Raw genomic sequence first — 17,575 nt, forward strand, 5'->3', positions numbered from 1 at the left:
TCTGACGGAGACGCTGCGCATGGAGGAGACGCACGGAGACGCACCGGCTCACCGGCCGGTAGCATCGTCACATCTGAGCAGCCCAGCCAGCGTCTCCTCCGGGGACTGGGACTCAGTGTCACCCTACGGATCCTCGGCTGACTCTGAAATGACCTGGAAGATCATGAGAGGGGACGAACCCCATGCGCTCCCCGTTACCTTTTGTTTTAGGTCAAGCTGTAGTGGAAATGATCTGAGAAACACTTGGTACTTATGACTGTTGATGATGGCACGAGACAGCTGGAGGAGTTGACAGACTTCTATCGTTCTGTTAGAAGTGCTTCAGCTGGATCCGTTTTAGTTCCTGGAGGACTTTGTTTTGAAGATCTGTTTGAGTGTAATGCTCTGTGACATTCTTACAATCAATCATACTGAAGTTAAAAGCACAAATAATGTAAAAAAAATAAAAAATAAAAACAAGAGTTGATTTAAGCTAAAATATTTATTTGGCAATTATACAGATTTTTTTTTTTGTTTCATTTTGCTTTTTGAAACCATTTTTATTTAATAAAACGTGTAGAAAATGTGAAGTTTATTTGGGCTTTCCTTTGAACATGTACACAAACAAACAAGAGCAAGACAAAGTGACTCATATTCAGACTTTTTTTTTTTTTCCAGAGAGGAAATAATTTCATCTCATCTCAACCAATTTTCTTTCCTCACAGGCTGAACATAATGTGCAAATCAACATTTCCAAGCAGAGTTCCTTTAGCGCCCTGCCTACCACTGACAGCAATGAAGTGGAACGTCGGGAGACCATTTCATAGTCTCGGGAGTTAAATGTCGTGAGGTTTTCGGATTTCGTTGTGGCGTCCCGTGTGGGACGTGCAGTCTCAGGCCCGGCTCGCTGGGCGGCTCTACTTGGGGAAGACGGTGACCACGTCGTATCCCTCGGGTGGCGTCACTCGCTCGCGCGCGTGCTTCTCACAGTAAATCTGCTCCTCCACAAAGAAATGTCCCTTCTGTTTGAGGTTGACGTCGCAGTCTGTGCAGGTGTAGCACTCGGGGTGGCGGAACTTGTCCCTCAGCTTCACCACCATCCCCCTGAAGAGGAAATACAAACCATCATTAGACCCAATGAGCCATAAATCCAATTTCAAGCCAGTTATTAGATAGATTGGACCTTGGTATATTACACAATTTAAAGCTTGAAAAGGTGTTAACGTCATTTTATTGACTTTAATTTCACCTTTATGTGACCAGGTAGATCAATTGAGAACCAGATCTCATTAAAAAATGACTTGCTGTCCAAGAGGCACAAACAAAAACACAAAAAACAAATATATACATACAAATACAAAAGGAAGCAGTGATATACATGAAGAATTAAGTTGCTAAAAGCTAAAAGCAAGAGCAGTGATCCTTCATTATTCGTTAAGAAGAGGAAGTGGAATGAATGAAGAAGTTTTAAGGTCGTTGCAGAAAACTGAAATGAGGAGCGAGCAAAGGAGGCACGGGCTTTTTGTATGACCAGACTGATGAATCTACTAGAAAGTAGACAGAGATTTGTGTTGTGAATATTGAGGAGGGACTGTAGGTATAGAGGAGTTTTACCAACAAGAGTTTTCTAAAACAACATAAATCCAAACATGCTTGAAGCGGTTTTAACGTCTGCTCTTCTAATAACATGCGCCTGTGTGGGAAAGTTCTCACGGGAAAACTTCACCAGATCCAATGTTTTCACACCCATTCACATTCGTACCTCAAATAGTTTCGACAAAGAAAGAAACGCTTCGGTAAACTGAAAATAGTTCAACTAATGTAAAAACCGCATTACATATAAGTCACACCCTGAAAAAGGCTTAATACTCGGTAGTTTTCTTGCTTGTGACAAACATCTGAAGCCCTTCATACGTAATTATGTTCATTTAGGGTCTGTTTACATGTCGTTTCAAGTGAAAACGCATCGTTTTTGTGTTTTCGTTTCAGAAGTGTCAGGTTTACACGGAAAGGGCAGAAACACTGGAAACGATGTCGTTTTTGTAATGAAACTACGCACACATGCACAAAGAGCTATAAACCTTAAGAATGGCGAGTGCACGGACATTCAACCATACTTTTGTTGCGTTTTTTTGTACTTAATTCAGCCACAAGGAGGAGACAAACTCCAGAGGTAAATGTTTGGCCCCTCCTGTGTTGGATCACAACATTTCCTGGTTTATAAACGAGCTGAAAGTCCCAGTGACTCTGCTTTGGACTCGCATGAATGACCCTGATGTGTAAACCAGCAGTACTGAAGAACCAGACTTACACAATCCCAGATCCACATTTATCACAGGGGGGCAGCTTGTCAGCGTTTCCCAGAGACGAGCCCATCTTTGTCGTTGGTGCTTTCACACTCCTGAAGCCTGATGGTTTGTCCGGGTCTCCTACAAACAACACACAGACAACACTTTGAGGTTCTCGCGACTCTTCACACGTCTTTGATTTTGTCTGTCGAGTTTCTGCAAAACAATCGGGTTCACCCAAACAGACAAAAAATGTTTGACTGTGAGAATTTGAGGCGCGCTCTGTACCCGTCTCCAGAATCTCCTGAAGCACCTTGAAGGAGGCCGACTGCCGAGGCGGCTCGTCAGACTCCTGGTTCTCCTGCAGCATCTTGTACACCTCAGAATCCGCCGCCACAGCCGGCGGCCGCTTCACGGCCTTCGACGGATCAGCCGGGACTCTGCAAAAGACATCGGACGCATTCTTAGTACATCAGCAGGACTCGGTGGAAGATTACACGCAAAAGCGTTCTGCTTCCATCACTTTGGGCTTAATAACCAGATTTGTAGAGACGCCAAGTCTCTCTGGAGCCGGCTCGAAATGCTCATGTTTCCAAAAAACACGTGAAATTATACAGGTTCATCTGGAAATATTACAAAAAAAAAAAAAAGCTTGAAACTTCCATAAGTTTTTTTTTTAATCACATATAAAACTGATACTATTTAATTTTACTATCATTTAACCCACGATTCAGTCTCCTGAATTCTTAGACGTTTTTATAGGAACAGATGTTTTCCCTGACTGCACAGAGCACTATCGCCTAACAGGGAGATTATCCCGGTTCGAGTCCGGGCTTGAGGGTGGGTCGGCCTTTCTTTGTGGAGTTTGCATGTTCTATTTTTACATGCGCGATTTTTCTTTGGGTAGATTGGTTTCCTCCAACAGTTCTAAAACATGCTTTTGGAGGGGAACTGCTTATAGATGAATGTGTGTGCGTGTTTGCATGTGGTCATTAGTAGGTTCAGGATGTGTGTATATATATATTTAATAATTGCCTTTGACAAAACAGTTCCGTTTTCCACCCCGTCCATATGTTGACGGCGTGGCAGCATTTACTAATAGAGTGTGTGTGTGAATGGGTGGACTATCAGCGTAAAGCACTTTGAGGCAGCCGGAGCAGGAAGGATGAGCTCTGGAAGTCAAATCCATTTATGATGTAAGCAAGCTGAAAGGAATTATGGGAGTCAGACTGTATGTTTTAGCTCACAGTCTGGAGACATTCCAGAGACAAAAATAAAACACCCGTCACAGTAAGTGCAGTTCTCTTTCACAAATCTAATACCTGGTGATCGCTTTCTTTCAAAATTCGATGATTGAGTCGTCAAACCTGCTGTGAAAGATCCACATATGCTGAAGGAGAAACGCAGAGACGGATCACTAATGACTTAATAACCTCCTGGTCAAACAGAAGCCTGCCGAGTTCAAACACGACAGAAGAGACTCTAAACTAATTTGGATTGTTATTACAGTGACTATAAACTCTACAACCACAAACCGCCGGGAGAATATGGACTGGGAGTCATGACATTCTCACTCTCTTGACACTCATGCGCAGCAGCAGCAGCAGCGTTCCCACTGTCCACACAGAGACGGCGCCCGAGCGTTTCCAGAAAGTGGCTTTTTTTCTCTCCCGTCTGCACGACAACGGAGTCGGAGCATTTTCGAAAAGTTCCACGCTGAGAGTCGTTTTCAGTAGTGTGAATGGTTTTCACCTGCAAACGTTGCTGCGCAAACGGAGCCTATGAAATAAGAAACGTGTGCGTTCCGGTCCAGTTCACGGTGCAGACGTCTGTCGTTAACATTGTAAAACGATATAAACATATAAACGAAGCCATTTGGTGGACAGCTGAAGTAATCTGCATTATGTAGTAGGCCGGCTGATTTAATCGATTGATTATAGACACGAGAGAATAATCAGCTGAGAGTTAATAGATTTTTGACCAATAAAATGCAGGGAATATGGTGGTTTTTTTTAAATGTCCAATAGAAGACGCCTTTCATGTCCCGCTCCTATCGAAATAGACCCCCAAAAATCCAAATCAGTCGCAACTTTATTAATTTCCTCAACGGAGCTTTGTGCAGGAGGCCGAGGATGGAGGAAACGTTTCCACAGGCTGATTCCCGAGCAACAGCCGTCACAAATACGCGAAGGAGTGAAAGGAGCAGCCTGTAAATAGTTTTGTGAATATCTGGTGCTGACTGGACTCGGTGGAAGCAGTGATGAGGTGCGTCGACAAGACGGTGGTTTCTGGACGTGTTCCTCACCCCCGTGCGGTGGTTTCCATTACATCACGTCTGCTTTTTGTGGAGTCCTGAAGAATGTGACCCTCCAGTGTTGTTTTAAGGACTTATCGCTTGTCTACAGACATTTTCCCGAGTTCAGCAAATAGTTTAAAGATAAATGCGGACCGTAGATGAAAAATAAAAACCTCAAGCTCTTCACATGCTTTTTTCTTTTAAGTGCTGCTGCTTTCTGTAAATGCGCCAAAGTGGTGCAGTGGATGGATAAATGAATGCAGTTAAAAAAACGACATGAATCCATTTGTTACTTGCATCAACACCAACGAAGGAGATCGACTACAAGGAGTCTTGTTATACTTTTTGGGAAATTTTAGAGTTAAATTTCCATAAAGTGACGGCTTAAGGCGTTTGTGTGCAACAAGTGTAAACCTGCCGTTAGGATCTGCTGTTCCTACCAAATTTTTATAAAATTAATCACAGGATTGCTGCGGATTCATTTTGATTAATCACAATGAAATACAATACATTTTTAGATGAATAATCTTAGTGTAAATGAATTAAAATGAATGATTTCATATAAATGAATGAAGTAAGGGAATGCACTTCACGTGTTTATGAAACACCTCTGCATTGTCCGAGAGGAGACGCCTCACTCTGGGTCTGTCTGCCGCTGGAGGTAAAACCGGACCAAGATGGCGGCTCGGTCACAAACTTTCTCTCTTATGACTAAAACAGTTCAGCGAAAAGTATTTCGGAAAATATTCAAGGCGAGAAATAAGTTGTGCAGTCGTTTTGGTTCCGCTACAGCGAGTTTAGACCTTTTACGCCGGTTTCGCGACACAGCAGACTTCCCTCTCTGTACCTTCTTTGCATAAATTGAGTTGGATTCGACTTTATGCAAATGAGCATTGGGGCGCCGAGCCACAACGCAGCTCTAACCACACCGCACCCAGCATGCATTGCGGTGCGGTTCATATAGATAATGAATGGGATGTAAGAAACTGACGAAACCTAGGATTGATTGCGTTAAAAATTTTTGAAACAGATTAATCATCACCACAGATTAATCTGAATGAATGCATCAATTTTGCCTACTTTAAACATGTATTAATTAATCGGAGGTAGAAATTTCATTGCAATAATCCCACGACTCCATTCATTTCAGCACCAGACACTCCTCGCTGACGTCCACAACGCAGCCGGTAAGAAACCTGCGCGAGACGGCGTCGGTTGAGCTGCTCTTACTTGCTGTTGGGGTCGTTGGCCGTCGCCATCGTTTTCACTTCGTCCACAGCCGAGTTGAAGTTCTGGATGTTCTCGGAGGAGTACAGGCCGGACGGGCTGTTGTACGTGTTGGTCACGACTTTGGAGCCGAAGCCAGCGAAAGGCAAGGCGCTCCTGTTGTGGCTGGAGCCGATGTGTTTCACTTCCTGTGGGGGGAAAAAAAAATTAGAAAATAAATGAACACAATGCAACTCAGCGGATGAAACGACGACTTCACAGTCTCATGCAACGCTCGCTATGTAAACTCTGACACCTCCAGATAATCTCTCTTCTTTAGCGCTTTAGTGAAGACACACGTGTTCCGGCATGCAGTATGTTTGATCAGTATTACTCAACATCACTTTTCATGACAGTCAGAAAGAAGCGGACACTTTCACAACAACAGAACACTTCTTTTTTTTTCTTATGTGCCGCCATCAGTTTGGCACACACACGCACGCACACGCACACACAATATAATTGGATAATGTGCAACTGTGGATTCTGCCCTAATTATACCTAGCAGATTTTCAGGGCGGTCACGTCACGACACCGGCATGCCAGCAAAGTGGGCACATAAATACCACAGAATCTTGCTCATGCTTCACAGTGGGAACACGGAAATTGCCTCCAAATTTAGCTCATGCTTGAAGCGTCTGACATCTAAATTGCCCCGAGAGTCCCTGAAAGCCAGTAAATCCTGGATGCCGGAGAGGAAGTTTGAACAAACGCTCCGATATGTGGCAAATTTTTTTTTGCAAGAGTGCTCAAAACGTGTGTGAGGAAACACGAGCGACGCCCGTGAAAAAACCCCAAAACAAAACCAAAAAAAATTAAAATAAAACACACACACACACACACACAGGGACTCTGGCTTTCCTACATGAATTCATACTTTGGCCTCAGCTTTCCAGTCAGCGGGCAGGAACTGAGGCTTGCGTCACAGCTTGGCGGATAAACTAGTGTCTCCTAGGAAACCTCCTGTTGGGAAGTAAACAATGACTTCATCGTTGGCAGTGAGCAAAGAAAAAAAAAAAAAAAAAAGAAAAAAAAAAAAAGAAAAAAAATTCCCAGAGAGACATTTAGGCTTCCAGAAATCAATCCCGAGCTGGAAATGGGACTTTAGTGATCAAGGAGTAAATTAAAAAAAAAGCTCCGTTCAGCTTTGGTGTGGACACACACCTGTGGTTCTGATGCCAGATTCATCTTGTACGGGTGCGCCTTCCCTTCCTCAGTCGACAGCGGCGACCACATTTTGGACTCCGACCTGAGGAGCAGCGGAAGGACAACAAAGGATTTAATGACATATCAGTTAAATGTGGTCGTTATGAAACACGACAAACCCCGCACGTGAACAGCACACTGTGTTTTTGAACGCAGCCCGGCCCTCTCAGGTGTGTTCTCCCATCTGCTACACGCCACACCCTTCACGCTCTCAGCCCGCTGCCCTTTAACCTCCGTCTGTAGAATCAATTCCAACACCCACGCTGCCTCAAATCACCGGCTCCAGGAATGTTTATGAGGTAATGTGGTGACATGACACAGACGTGGCTCCAATTTTATTAAAAAAAAAAAAAAAAAAAAACCCCCACACACAATGAATAAAGATAAACGTCACTGGCTGAACACCTGGATCGTGGCTGAGTCGTCTCACGTTACTCACGGTTTCTTCGGGCCTGTGGCTACGCAGATCAGACTGGCACATGTTGCTGCAGCTTCCTACCTGTCGATGGAAAGAACCATTTCCTCCACGCAGCCCTTTATCTTGTTCTGCGCCTGCAAGTGAGTCATGGCTTCTGTCGACTCTCCGTCGATGGCCATGATAATGTCTCCGATGCACAGGTTGGCCTGGGCCGCTTTACTCCCGGGGTTCACCTACACACACACACACATATACACACACACACACATATACACACACACACAGGAGACACGCTTCATTCAATATAAGCTACTTTGGGAAATGTGTGCAGCCACTACACAACTTTCACTCTCCCAAGTGTGCCACATTTTTAACCCCGACCTTCAAGAACACATTTCTGTTTACACAAACAGAGCGAGAGAGAGGTCAGCGGCTCAGACTGAGAGCTGCCCGGAGGAAAAGATTTCTCCAAGATAAAGACTTTAAACAGAGAGAGTGAGAGAGAGAGAGAGAGAGAGAGAGAGAGGGGCACAGTCCAGGAATTCCTGATCACTTTTCCATGGGTGGAGTGGACCGACCGCAGCAACAACATTTACAATGAGAGCAGACAAAGTACACAGCAGAGGGTCAGACTGTGTCACAGTGTGTCAATGAGAAACATTCATGTTTGGCTTGAAAGCAACAGATCTGAACAAAGAGATGACCGGAGGAGAAAGAGGCAGTTTTTAGCTTTATGAAGACCAAAAACTGATGGTGAAGAGATAGAAGAGAGAGAGAAGGGACTTTGTTACTTTGCAGCAGGTTTGGACTTGTCTGGAAGCGAACAGCTTCAGTAGAAACACGGAATAGAACCAGGAAACTAGAAACATTGTATCGATTGATAATAGAAAGTGAGATTTTCTGCTTCTGTTAAAGACTGGAGGTGAGACACACGGGACAGCAGGTTGGTACTAAAAGTACCACTAAACTTTTCTCTCATTAAAAACAAATATCCACAGTGTATACGGAGGCACTGGCGTTCACAGGGGATCAGTGGAAGATAGATTTCAGAGGAAGGGCTCAATGTGTGGCTGTTCTGTCTCACAATGAAGCTGCGAACAGCAAAAAAAAGAAAAACAACGACTCACCCGGGAAATGGCCAGCGGCTGCTCGAAGTCTTTCCCCCCCACCAGCCTGAAGCCCCAGGGCCCGGGACCCTGCATCACCACCCGGACAGGCATGCTGGATGTGTCTGCTTGTCTTCTAGAGGAATAACTGTACGAGCGAAAGAGAGAGAGAGCTGCCTCAGACTTCTACTGCACTTCTACCGCATCTGACATGTGCAGTGATCGATGGTCGGAGCGACCTGCAGCTGCGCACTGACAGAGAAGAGGAGGGGGAGTGACCGGGGGAGGAGGAGGGGGAGTGACCGGGGGAGGACCCTCCGCTCGTACCGGGCCGAATCTGAAAGTTTCCTCCTTGATAAAGTGAGAGACGGAAGATCGTGTAGAGAGAAGACGGATCACTCTGCCAAAAGTTTTATAGTGCAGGAAGCTCTGAAGGCCAGGGGGAGGAGCCAGAGATTTTTTTTTTTTTTAAATGAGAGGATTTATCTCTTCATTTAAAAAAAACTAACTATTCCGAACATGTGATCACTAGACAAAAAATGTTTTTGTTTAATAAAATTTTTTTTGTTTTATTTTATTTTATTTTATTTTATTTTATTTTATTTTATTTTATTTTATTTTATTTTATATTCCATTCCATTCCATTTTATTTTATCTTATTTAATTTAATTTAATTTAATTTAATTTAATTTAATTTAATTTAATTTAATTTAATTTAATTTAATTTTCCACAATCCAAACTGTTCCATAAAAATCACTCAAAACAATGTAGTGCATATACCAGACCTATAGGGGGAAACTGTGCCCCCTGCTGCTGCCAAAAACCAAAAAATAAAAACCCAATATGGAGAAGAAGACATGGAGCACACAGAAATCTTCAAATTCGAGAAATCCAACATCTGGCCTCATTAAACCAAATAGCATCAGTAGCTTCTGCAGCTCGAGTTGGACGATGTAGTGCGCAATTGTTGTTGTTAAGTAACATCGGAGAGAGTGTCAAGTGTGGACAAGAGGTGGTCTAGATGTTAGAGAAGCAGACTTGGGATCAGGAATTTACAGGTTTGAATTATATCCAAAAGAAAAATTGGAAGCTTAGACTAGGAGACATTCCTCCATCTTGCTTTTGTTGGCCAGTTTCAACAATACATGACATTCATAAAGGGACTCATTATTAAGTTGCACCAGCAGTAGATAACTTCCTGTATGCAAGTAGACTTTGCTAAGGTTGAGTCTTTGCAGACAAGAGTGTGCCATAAACTTTCTTTATTTCTGAAACAGTAAAAAACCTGCTGGATATTTTCAGATGTAACTGAACCGTGTTCTCACAAGCTCGAGCGTAATTCTTGTACTTCAAATCTATGAAAGCCCCCAAAATATTCTAACATGTATACTGTACTGTACGTGACAGTTTGTTATAATCTACTGAATCATATCTAAACATAGTCCTCACCATCAAATACACAGTGAGAGTATGCGTCCTTGCTTCTACAACAAAATCTTCTGCTGAACTGTGTGCAAAAAAAAGGAACTTTAGAACAGCACACGCTACATGTCTCTCAACCCACAACAGAGAAAAACCACAAGGTGTTCCCTGGTGGAGGTCATCATGTGTTTTGTGTTTCATTTCTTCTTCTCTGTTTTTGGTGAATTTATGTATTTCACTCATCCAGGCTTGGTATAAACACTGCAGCCATTTCAGTGGACACATTTCTTGATGGTTTTTTTTTGTGTTACAGAAAACTCCTTCCTCCCCACATTCAGACATGCGAATTAGATATATGCATTATATGTGTGTATGTATGTCTAAATAGATGATATAGATTAGTTATTTTGTGTGTATATGTGTGTGTGTGTGTGTGTGTGTGTGTGTGTATATATATATTTGAGAAATGGAAATCGATTTTTTTTCTTTTATTATATATCTGTATTTAGGGCAGTGGTGGCATAGAGGTGAGTGAAGCACACTTTTGATATGTAGTTTCCAGATTCGAATCCCACAGCTGACATGACACCACTGTGTCCCCCTGAGCATGACCTTTGACCCCCATCAGCTCCTTGAGTGCCGTAATGTGGGAAAAAAGGAATTTTCCCAAAGGGGTTGATAAATTATGACTAGTATTTAGTATCTTTGTGTTGACATGTCTGAATGAAAGATCAATTAAAAAAAAGGGTTCTTTTGTGTTTTTTCTATCCAGGTTCTACACTGCCTTAACTGGCCTCCGGGCTGTTAGTTGCCCCTGAACACAAAGTGGGTACGAAGACAAAAAGACTTTTAAAGCAGAGCAGAGTGGCCCCTCTTTTCTTCTCTCTCCACTCAGATGAACTCTGCAGTTTGTTGTAAGGAAGTCGGCCTTGGTGACGTCTCCCTGTGATGTGCTGCCTTTACCATTTATGGTCGAGCTAAATCCCAGGATGTGGAATGTGCCGCTCCCAAAAGCTGAATTCCTGCCAGCAGACCTCTGCACAAAGTGGGGAGAAGAGGGCCGACTGAACCACACAGACTCAATGAGGCTGCACTTCTCTTCTTGTGAGGCCCTGTTCATCCTTAAAACCTCTTCAAGATGTGCCAGAGGAGTCTGAGAGTGTTTGTTTAAATGTGACAATGTATTAGGTCCATTCAAAAGTCAAGTGTAACGCTGAATACTGACTGTTAAAACACCTACAGCGTCTCTCAACAGGCCCTAAGCAGCTATGATACTTTATATAAACTGGCTGAACAATAACATAACAACTTACAACCCTACTTATGACATTACACATTAAGTATTTTAAAGCCTCTATTAGATAAGATAAGATATCCCTTTATTAGAAATAGCAAATCAAAGAAGGGACATAGTAAAATGTTAAAAACATTTTTATCAATGAAAATAGAGGTTCACTGAAGAGTGCAGAAAATACATGCAGGTTTTGAATGTCATACAAGGACATAAACATCTGCACAGAGGCAGGCAAGACATGACAGGAAAACCTTATTAATGCTATGAAATAACAGATGGTAGAAGATCTGAGTTCAAGAGACCATTTGGGAATGGGGCAACGTTAGGGATGGGAATTGATAAGATTTTTCCGATACCAATTCCATTTTCGATTGTGTGTAACGATTGAATTCTTAATCGATTCTCTTATGTTTTTTTTTTTGTTTTTTTTAAGGAGAATAAACAGGTAGATTAGTGGGGGTAGAAATTGACACGATTTTATCAATAGCAATGCCATTGTCAAGTCTGCTTTTCAATCCAATTCCTTCTCACTTCTCCTAACGATTCCTGAGTATTTTTTTGAGGGGGAAAAAAGTAGTTTTACACAGTCTTCTGCACCAAAAGGAACAATTTTATTTTTTCCAAACATTAAACTTGAATTATAATTTTTCTCTTAAAAAAGAACCGTCAAATGTGTATTTACCTTCATTGGATGCCCCTTGGAATTGACACTTTTTTGAATTTTGCACTGTTGACAAGCTTACCCTCTTTGGGAGGTCAGAGACTGGGGAGGAATGTGGAAGTGACTTAGGAGAAGGATTGTTATGTCTACACAGTAGACATACTCTAGTAGATCGTTTATTGCATGGCGTGAAAACCAGAGGCTCACACATATAGTAATGGATCTACTAGCATATGTCTACACTGTCGACTAGTTGGAGCAGACGTTCACTACACGGACAGATTGACGGCAGAGTTAATTTATTAAAAGTCCCTCTTTAGTCCTCAGACAGGACATTTCTTCACCAAATGGACCGTCTTCAGCAGCCACACAGTGTGGTGCTCTGGGGAGGTGATGGAGGCCGGAGGTCAGGGTGCTGGTTGTTTTGACTGTCCGAGTAAACCGGAGCACCGGGCGGAAAACCAGTACACACGGAGAGAACATGAAAACTCCACACACTCCTGCCGGGATTTGCACCGAGACTTTTTTTTTTTTTTTTAAACTGGGACCTTCTGACTGTGAGGCGAGAGGATGTGGACTCTATGGATTCAGGACGTGGTGAGTGGAACATGTTTTATTATTTTGTCGTTAATTTTCTCCTTCTCCATGTTTTCTCGTGATTGAAAGAGGTCTGCGTCGCAGAATGTGTGACGTAATGCAACGCGACTTGACATCGTGCTGGGACATGAATCATTATGAAGAATCGAACACATTTAAGGTGTACGATTCCGAAGGAGTTGATCAATCAAAAACCGGGTTTCAATTCTCATCCCATGGCAACGTGCATCCATCCATCCTGGGAAATGCCTGTCACATTTTTTCAGGCCCATAGACACATAAAAACCAGACATGAGCAGGAATAGAGAGATGAAGCTGAACCGAGTTGGGCGAAGTCAGAGTTCACCCTGGACAGGTCGCAACTCCATTGCAAAGCGAGGCAGCAGTCACAAGAGTTCACACTTTCAACATCACCTATTGACCTCAAATAATCTGGAGAAAATTCACTCTCACAAAAGGAGGAACATGCAAACACACAGAAAGGCCCTCAGCTGGAATGCAACTGGGGATATTGTTGCTGTAAGGTAAAAATACACAATCACACATTAATAAACCACCACAAGTTTTAAGTTGTTTATTAAATATTGCATAATACCGAAGTCACAGCAGTGTATAGTATCTTTATTTTATTATTGTCAATGTAACAGCACTGCAAAATTGAAGCAAACAAACCAAACCTGTTGCAGGTTGTGCGTCTCATCAAACTAGTCCTTTCTCAGGATTATTGTGTCACACTTTTAGGTACTTGTACAGAAACAGACAAGTTCTTAGTAGATGTTCTCCCATTGGCGGAGGCTAGGACTAACTGGAAAACCATGGTTACATTAAACATGTCATGGATACATTTTGGTGATACTCCCCTCAAAAAAAAAAAAAAAAAAAGAATGAAAATGAGGCACGATTTTTCATCTAACATAAGGCATTATGATCATCACAAATGGCAGCGTAGATGTTTGTATGCGTCAAACTCTCTGTGCTCAGTAACTCTCTGATCTCTGTGCTTTGCCAAAAACAACCCGCAGGCAAACTAACAGCTGCGGGTGACGGAGAGCTCCGTGTGACGCCCCCGTTACTCGCAGTCTGTTTTCTTAATTTACATATTTACAGTCCTTCTTGTGCCACTTATGTTGGTAGGAGGTGAAAATCCTGACTGTCCTCTGCATTTGCTGTGCACGCTGCCTGCACCACATTCATATTTCCATACATTCATACATCCTGTGATGTTATACAGAGCACACAATGGTCGTTTGCCTTCTGACATGGCGTGAACTCTCTCTCTCTCTCTCTCTCTCCATGGAAGAAAGAAAAACTATTTTCACAAGGCGAAAGGTCAACAGAGTCCCAACCAATCCACACATTCATGAGGGGCTGTTGTTACACAGGAACAGCAGCGGAGGGGAAAGAACATGCGTCCGCGGTGAAACAAAATACGACAACATTATTATCAGTGCTGTACAGGCAAACCCACAATGCAGTGTATTATATTACGTGTTTTATCTTGTCGAGGACATATTGTTTTGCTGATGTTGGCAAAATAGTCGGAGGTGATCCGCACGGCGAGAAAAACCTGATCTGAACATTCGGGAGACGAACACACTGGTTGAATTCATGTACTTCATCGATTATTACACTTCATATACGAGTTGCCCGACGGCCACGTCGTAGCGAAAGACATCCGGGTGCAGAAACACAGGTAAAGTTCATGTTTCCATCTAGAGAGTCTCACGCTATATATGCTTCACATTATGTTTCAGATTGTGGGTCATAAAGAGCTACACTAATAGGTCAAATGATAGTCTGGCACCTTTGGATTAGAACCGTATCAACAGGGAAATAATGAAACAAGTCTTTAAAGCGCTCCTTTAGCCTACACACTACAGCCTGTCTGCTGCTCCGAGCAGGTCATAACAAGCATTACTTGACAGCTGTGCAAAGGATTGATTGAGGACGGTGCAGAGAATGATGACAACACGGAATCTGGAGGAGAAACGTGAGCAAGGAAAGACAACAGCTCTCATCTCTCCGCACAAACGTGTGTCGAGGATCTATTTGGACGTGCTGAAAGACGCCACTGATGCGTTGATCAAGCTCAAAGGAAATCTTCCAGAGGGCAGCGTTAAGCCCGTCAGCGCTCATGTTTTCTTCAAGCTCAAGGTGCAAATGCCGAGGCCGATGGTGCATCATGCTCCCATTTGATTTGTCAGTCTGTTAGAGTCTACATCGCATGCTGTACTAATGCTGACACTATGCTTGTCTTCATCACACATCAACGTATGGAGCTGGGTTTGAAAGGCTTCGTGAAGTCGTCTGTAGGCATTTACATGTACATATACAATCGTATCAGTATGGGAAAGGTTAAAATCTCAGTGTACTTGTAAAAATCATATTGTAAGACACCTTGTTGGCTTTTAATCTTAAATATTAAACAGCTTTCGGTCCTCACTGACTTGTCATCTGTCGTTTTGTTAAATGGGGAGTTAAGTGCTACCACGTCTATCCTGCCATCGCTCTGAAAGCCAGGCGCCGGCCACCAGCTACCTTAAAGGCATCACTTTGTTGCATTCAAAGAAGTATGAAAAAAAAACCAAATACATATTTGGTGAAAATATATATAATTTGCTATTTACACACAAGGGAAGCAACACAGTGTCCTGTATTTGCTGCATTAAGGGTGAGAAAATTATATTGTAGCTTAATTTTAGTGTTTCTTTTTTACACATATACGTGACTGTGGTCTTAATGTCTATGTGGCAACTTTGGATGGAGAATGAAGGCAATACTGAACCGGTATCTGAAGAAACTGGGTGACCTGTGTTGTGATGTGCTTCAGATGCACCCAATACTGACTTAACGATTTGGAAGTTGAACAAATAAGATCAAACTGTTTCTGAAATAGGTTCCTTACATCAGGGATAACAGTATTTAGACTTCAGAGGGAACTTTAGAGAGTTTACGCAGCTTCCTTAACTCTTAACTGACAAAATGAAATCTTTTTAAACACAATGGTTAATTATTTTTGTTTTGCCTGATTATACTTTCCTGACCTTGTTAAACATGTCTGGTCCTGAAAGGTAGCTCCAACACATCACACACAAAAATACATTCTGACTCCTCCAAAATCCAGTTCAGGTAATAAAGGTCCAGTCTTTGATCCGTCCACGGCTCTGCTGCCAGGCCTCGGGGGTCGAGGTGCTACGTAAACACTTGTGTACTGTAAAATCGCACGGACAGTAATGGGAGCCGTCATTTGCACAACGACGGCTGATGTGTGGGAAGAGTTGGCGGAGAACTTCCGCGTGAGGAGACGGACGAAATTCTGTCGTAGAAGTGCGTGAGAACGTGGTGGAGGTGCAGACCGCTGTGAGGAGGTGCTGGCAGAGAGCCATCCTCGTCTTCGCCTCGCTGCAGTTTGACATACCTCAGGCCGAACTTTTCACTTTCCCAGACGAGAGACCCGCCTGGCTTAAATGACTATTCTAACAAACAGCCATGCGCGATAGTAATGACTTCCCAAGCTTGACAGACAACCGGGTGTTACAGTCAGATCAGATCTTCTTTTACAGTTTCGCCTCCTTCACGTAATTCCCCGGGAAAGTCCCAAACTGTTTCGTCCTCTTTGATGTACCTGCACAGAAACAGAAAGACAAATCAGTTAACAGGAAATATCAGGGTTCATTCGAACATTAATGCCTCGGTTCAAATATATCCCCTTTGAGCTTTATTTAAGATTCAGGACAAGGCCAGTGGAGTGTGTGCATTGCACTCAATCGTCTGCTGTCAATCTTCAGAAACCCTATATGGAGGGCTGTGACACAGTGGAGATGACTCTACTTCTCTAGGAGCCCTGAGCATGCACATTGCACGCGTGCAATCCCCCGCTGTCATTCTCCAGAAACCCTATATGGATTAATGTGACACAGCGAGTGTGACTGCAGGTGTGCAGAATCTATCCCGAGGCGCTGCGGCACATACCGACGAACCAGCCGTCATCGCACTTCTCCATGACGCTGACGAGATCCCCCTCGTGCAGCTCCAGCTCGTCGTCATTCTGCGGCACATAACTGTACAGAGCCTGGAAACTGAAGGAGAACATCCCGGGCTCAGGAAACTTAACACATCACTTAAAAAAACTATTTCACTGCAGGCTAACCTGAAATACGTAAACGACAAAGTGAAAGTGAGACCGAAACAGATCTTACTCACATTCCACAGCTGAGACGGCTTGGCTCCGGGCTGCTGCTGTGGGATTGGGGTTGCTGGGAAATGATGAGAGATTGTTTACTGGGGTGGGGGTGCAGTCTATGGAGAGAGTCATTATGGAGGTGGGACAGCGTGCTGCAGTACCTCACCGAGGTCTCAGCTATATTCAAGATCTCATTGCACACTGCCTCCTAGTCGTAATAGTAGTAGGTCGTCAGAGAAAAACAGACAGCGAGCCCACCGAGAGTCCCGCAGGAGTGAAGTTCACGGGGGAGGAGGTGGGGTGTTAGGAAGTGAATGGAGGGGGCGAGACAGGAAGGTAGGTCCAGTAAGTAGCAAGGCAGAAAAAGGAAGTGATCCATTAAAATGCCAGGAGGAAAAGTAGAAGGAGGTGTTGGAGGAACCCAGGAGAGGAGTCATAAACAGGCGGGACACCAGAGTGGGAGCATGTAGACAGGAAACATGAGATATTAGTTCATTTTCACAGGGTACGAGTCAGTATGAGCATGCAGAATTAAAGTTTAACTTGAAGATAAAAGGTTGACCTCCCAGATAATGAGCTCATTCAGCTTACTGCTGAGAGTTAGATGAGAAAATGAACATTACTTTTCCATCTGTATGAAGCTGAGGCCATTCACCAGTTGGCTTAGTTTATCTTAAAGACCAAAACCAGAAAAAAAAAAAGTCTTAAAATTAGAAGCAGATTTAGATGTCTATTGATGTGGTGGTGAAAGTTGTTAGGAGTCAATTAACAAGCTTTTGCTTTTCTAGATTTTACGTCACATGTATACTGCTGGGCCACACAGTGGTGGAGTGGGTAGCCTCATTCGCCTCGCAGTGA

At 43.2% G+C, this 17,575-nt stretch overlaps 2 protein-coding genes across 2 annotated transcripts in view; both read right to left on the reverse strand.

The window, feature by feature from the left end:
• Positions 1–610: 610 nt before the first annotated feature.
• On the reverse strand, positions 611–8,961 carry pdlim1 (PDZ and LIM domain 1 (elfin)). The gene is made up of 7 exons (XM_080482160.1): positions 8,581–8,961; positions 7,535–7,686; positions 6,994–7,078; positions 5,794–5,978; positions 2,556–2,707; positions 2,291–2,408; positions 611–1,083 (listed from the first exon to the last, which is right to left on the reverse strand). Exons 1-7 carry the CDS (start codon positions 8,671–8,673, stop codon positions 897–899), a joined length of 972 nt encoding a protein of 323 aa, XP_080338286.1. The 5' UTR covers positions 8,674–8,961; the 3' UTR covers positions 611–896.
• Positions 8,962–13,090: 4,129 nt separating this feature from the next.
• The window catches only part of sorbs1 (sorbin and SH3 domain containing 1), a 45,832-nt gene continuing 41,347 nt past the window's right edge, over positions 13,091–17,575 (reverse strand). The window contains exons 26-28 of the mRNA XM_080481731.1: positions 16,738–16,925; positions 16,507–16,613; positions 13,091–16,159 (exon numbers count right to left, since the gene is read on the reverse strand). Coding sequence (XP_080337857.1) covers positions 16,092–16,159; positions 16,507–16,613; positions 16,738–16,925 — 363 coding nt within the window. The 3' untranslated portion in view covers positions 13,091–16,091. The remainder of the gene's footprint in view (positions 16,160–16,506; positions 16,614–16,737; positions 16,926–17,575) is intronic.

This window comes from Lipophrys pholis (genome assembly GCF_963383615.2).
Source record: "Lipophrys pholis genome assembly, chromosome: 15".
Lineage (NCBI taxonomy): Eukaryota > Metazoa > Chordata > Actinopteri > Blenniiformes > Blenniidae > Lipophrys > Lipophrys pholis.

What these genes read in the sequence shown, in the direction of transcription:
- pdlim1 (XM_080482160.1), bottom strand. Translation starts at nt 8,673, where the DNA reads ATGCCTGTCCGGGTGGTGATGCAGGGTCCCGGGCCCTGGGGCTTCAGG. An exon ending in ATGGTTCTTTCCATCGACAG is followed by an intron (nt 7,079 to 7,534) that starts GTAGGAAGCTGC and finishes GCTGCTCCTCAG; the next exon opens with GTCGGAGTCCAAAATGTGGT. An exon ending in ATCTGGCATCAGAACCACAG is followed by an intron (nt 5,979 to 6,993) that starts GTGTGTGTCCAC and finishes TTCCCCCCACAG; the next exon opens with GAAGTGAAACACATCGGCTC.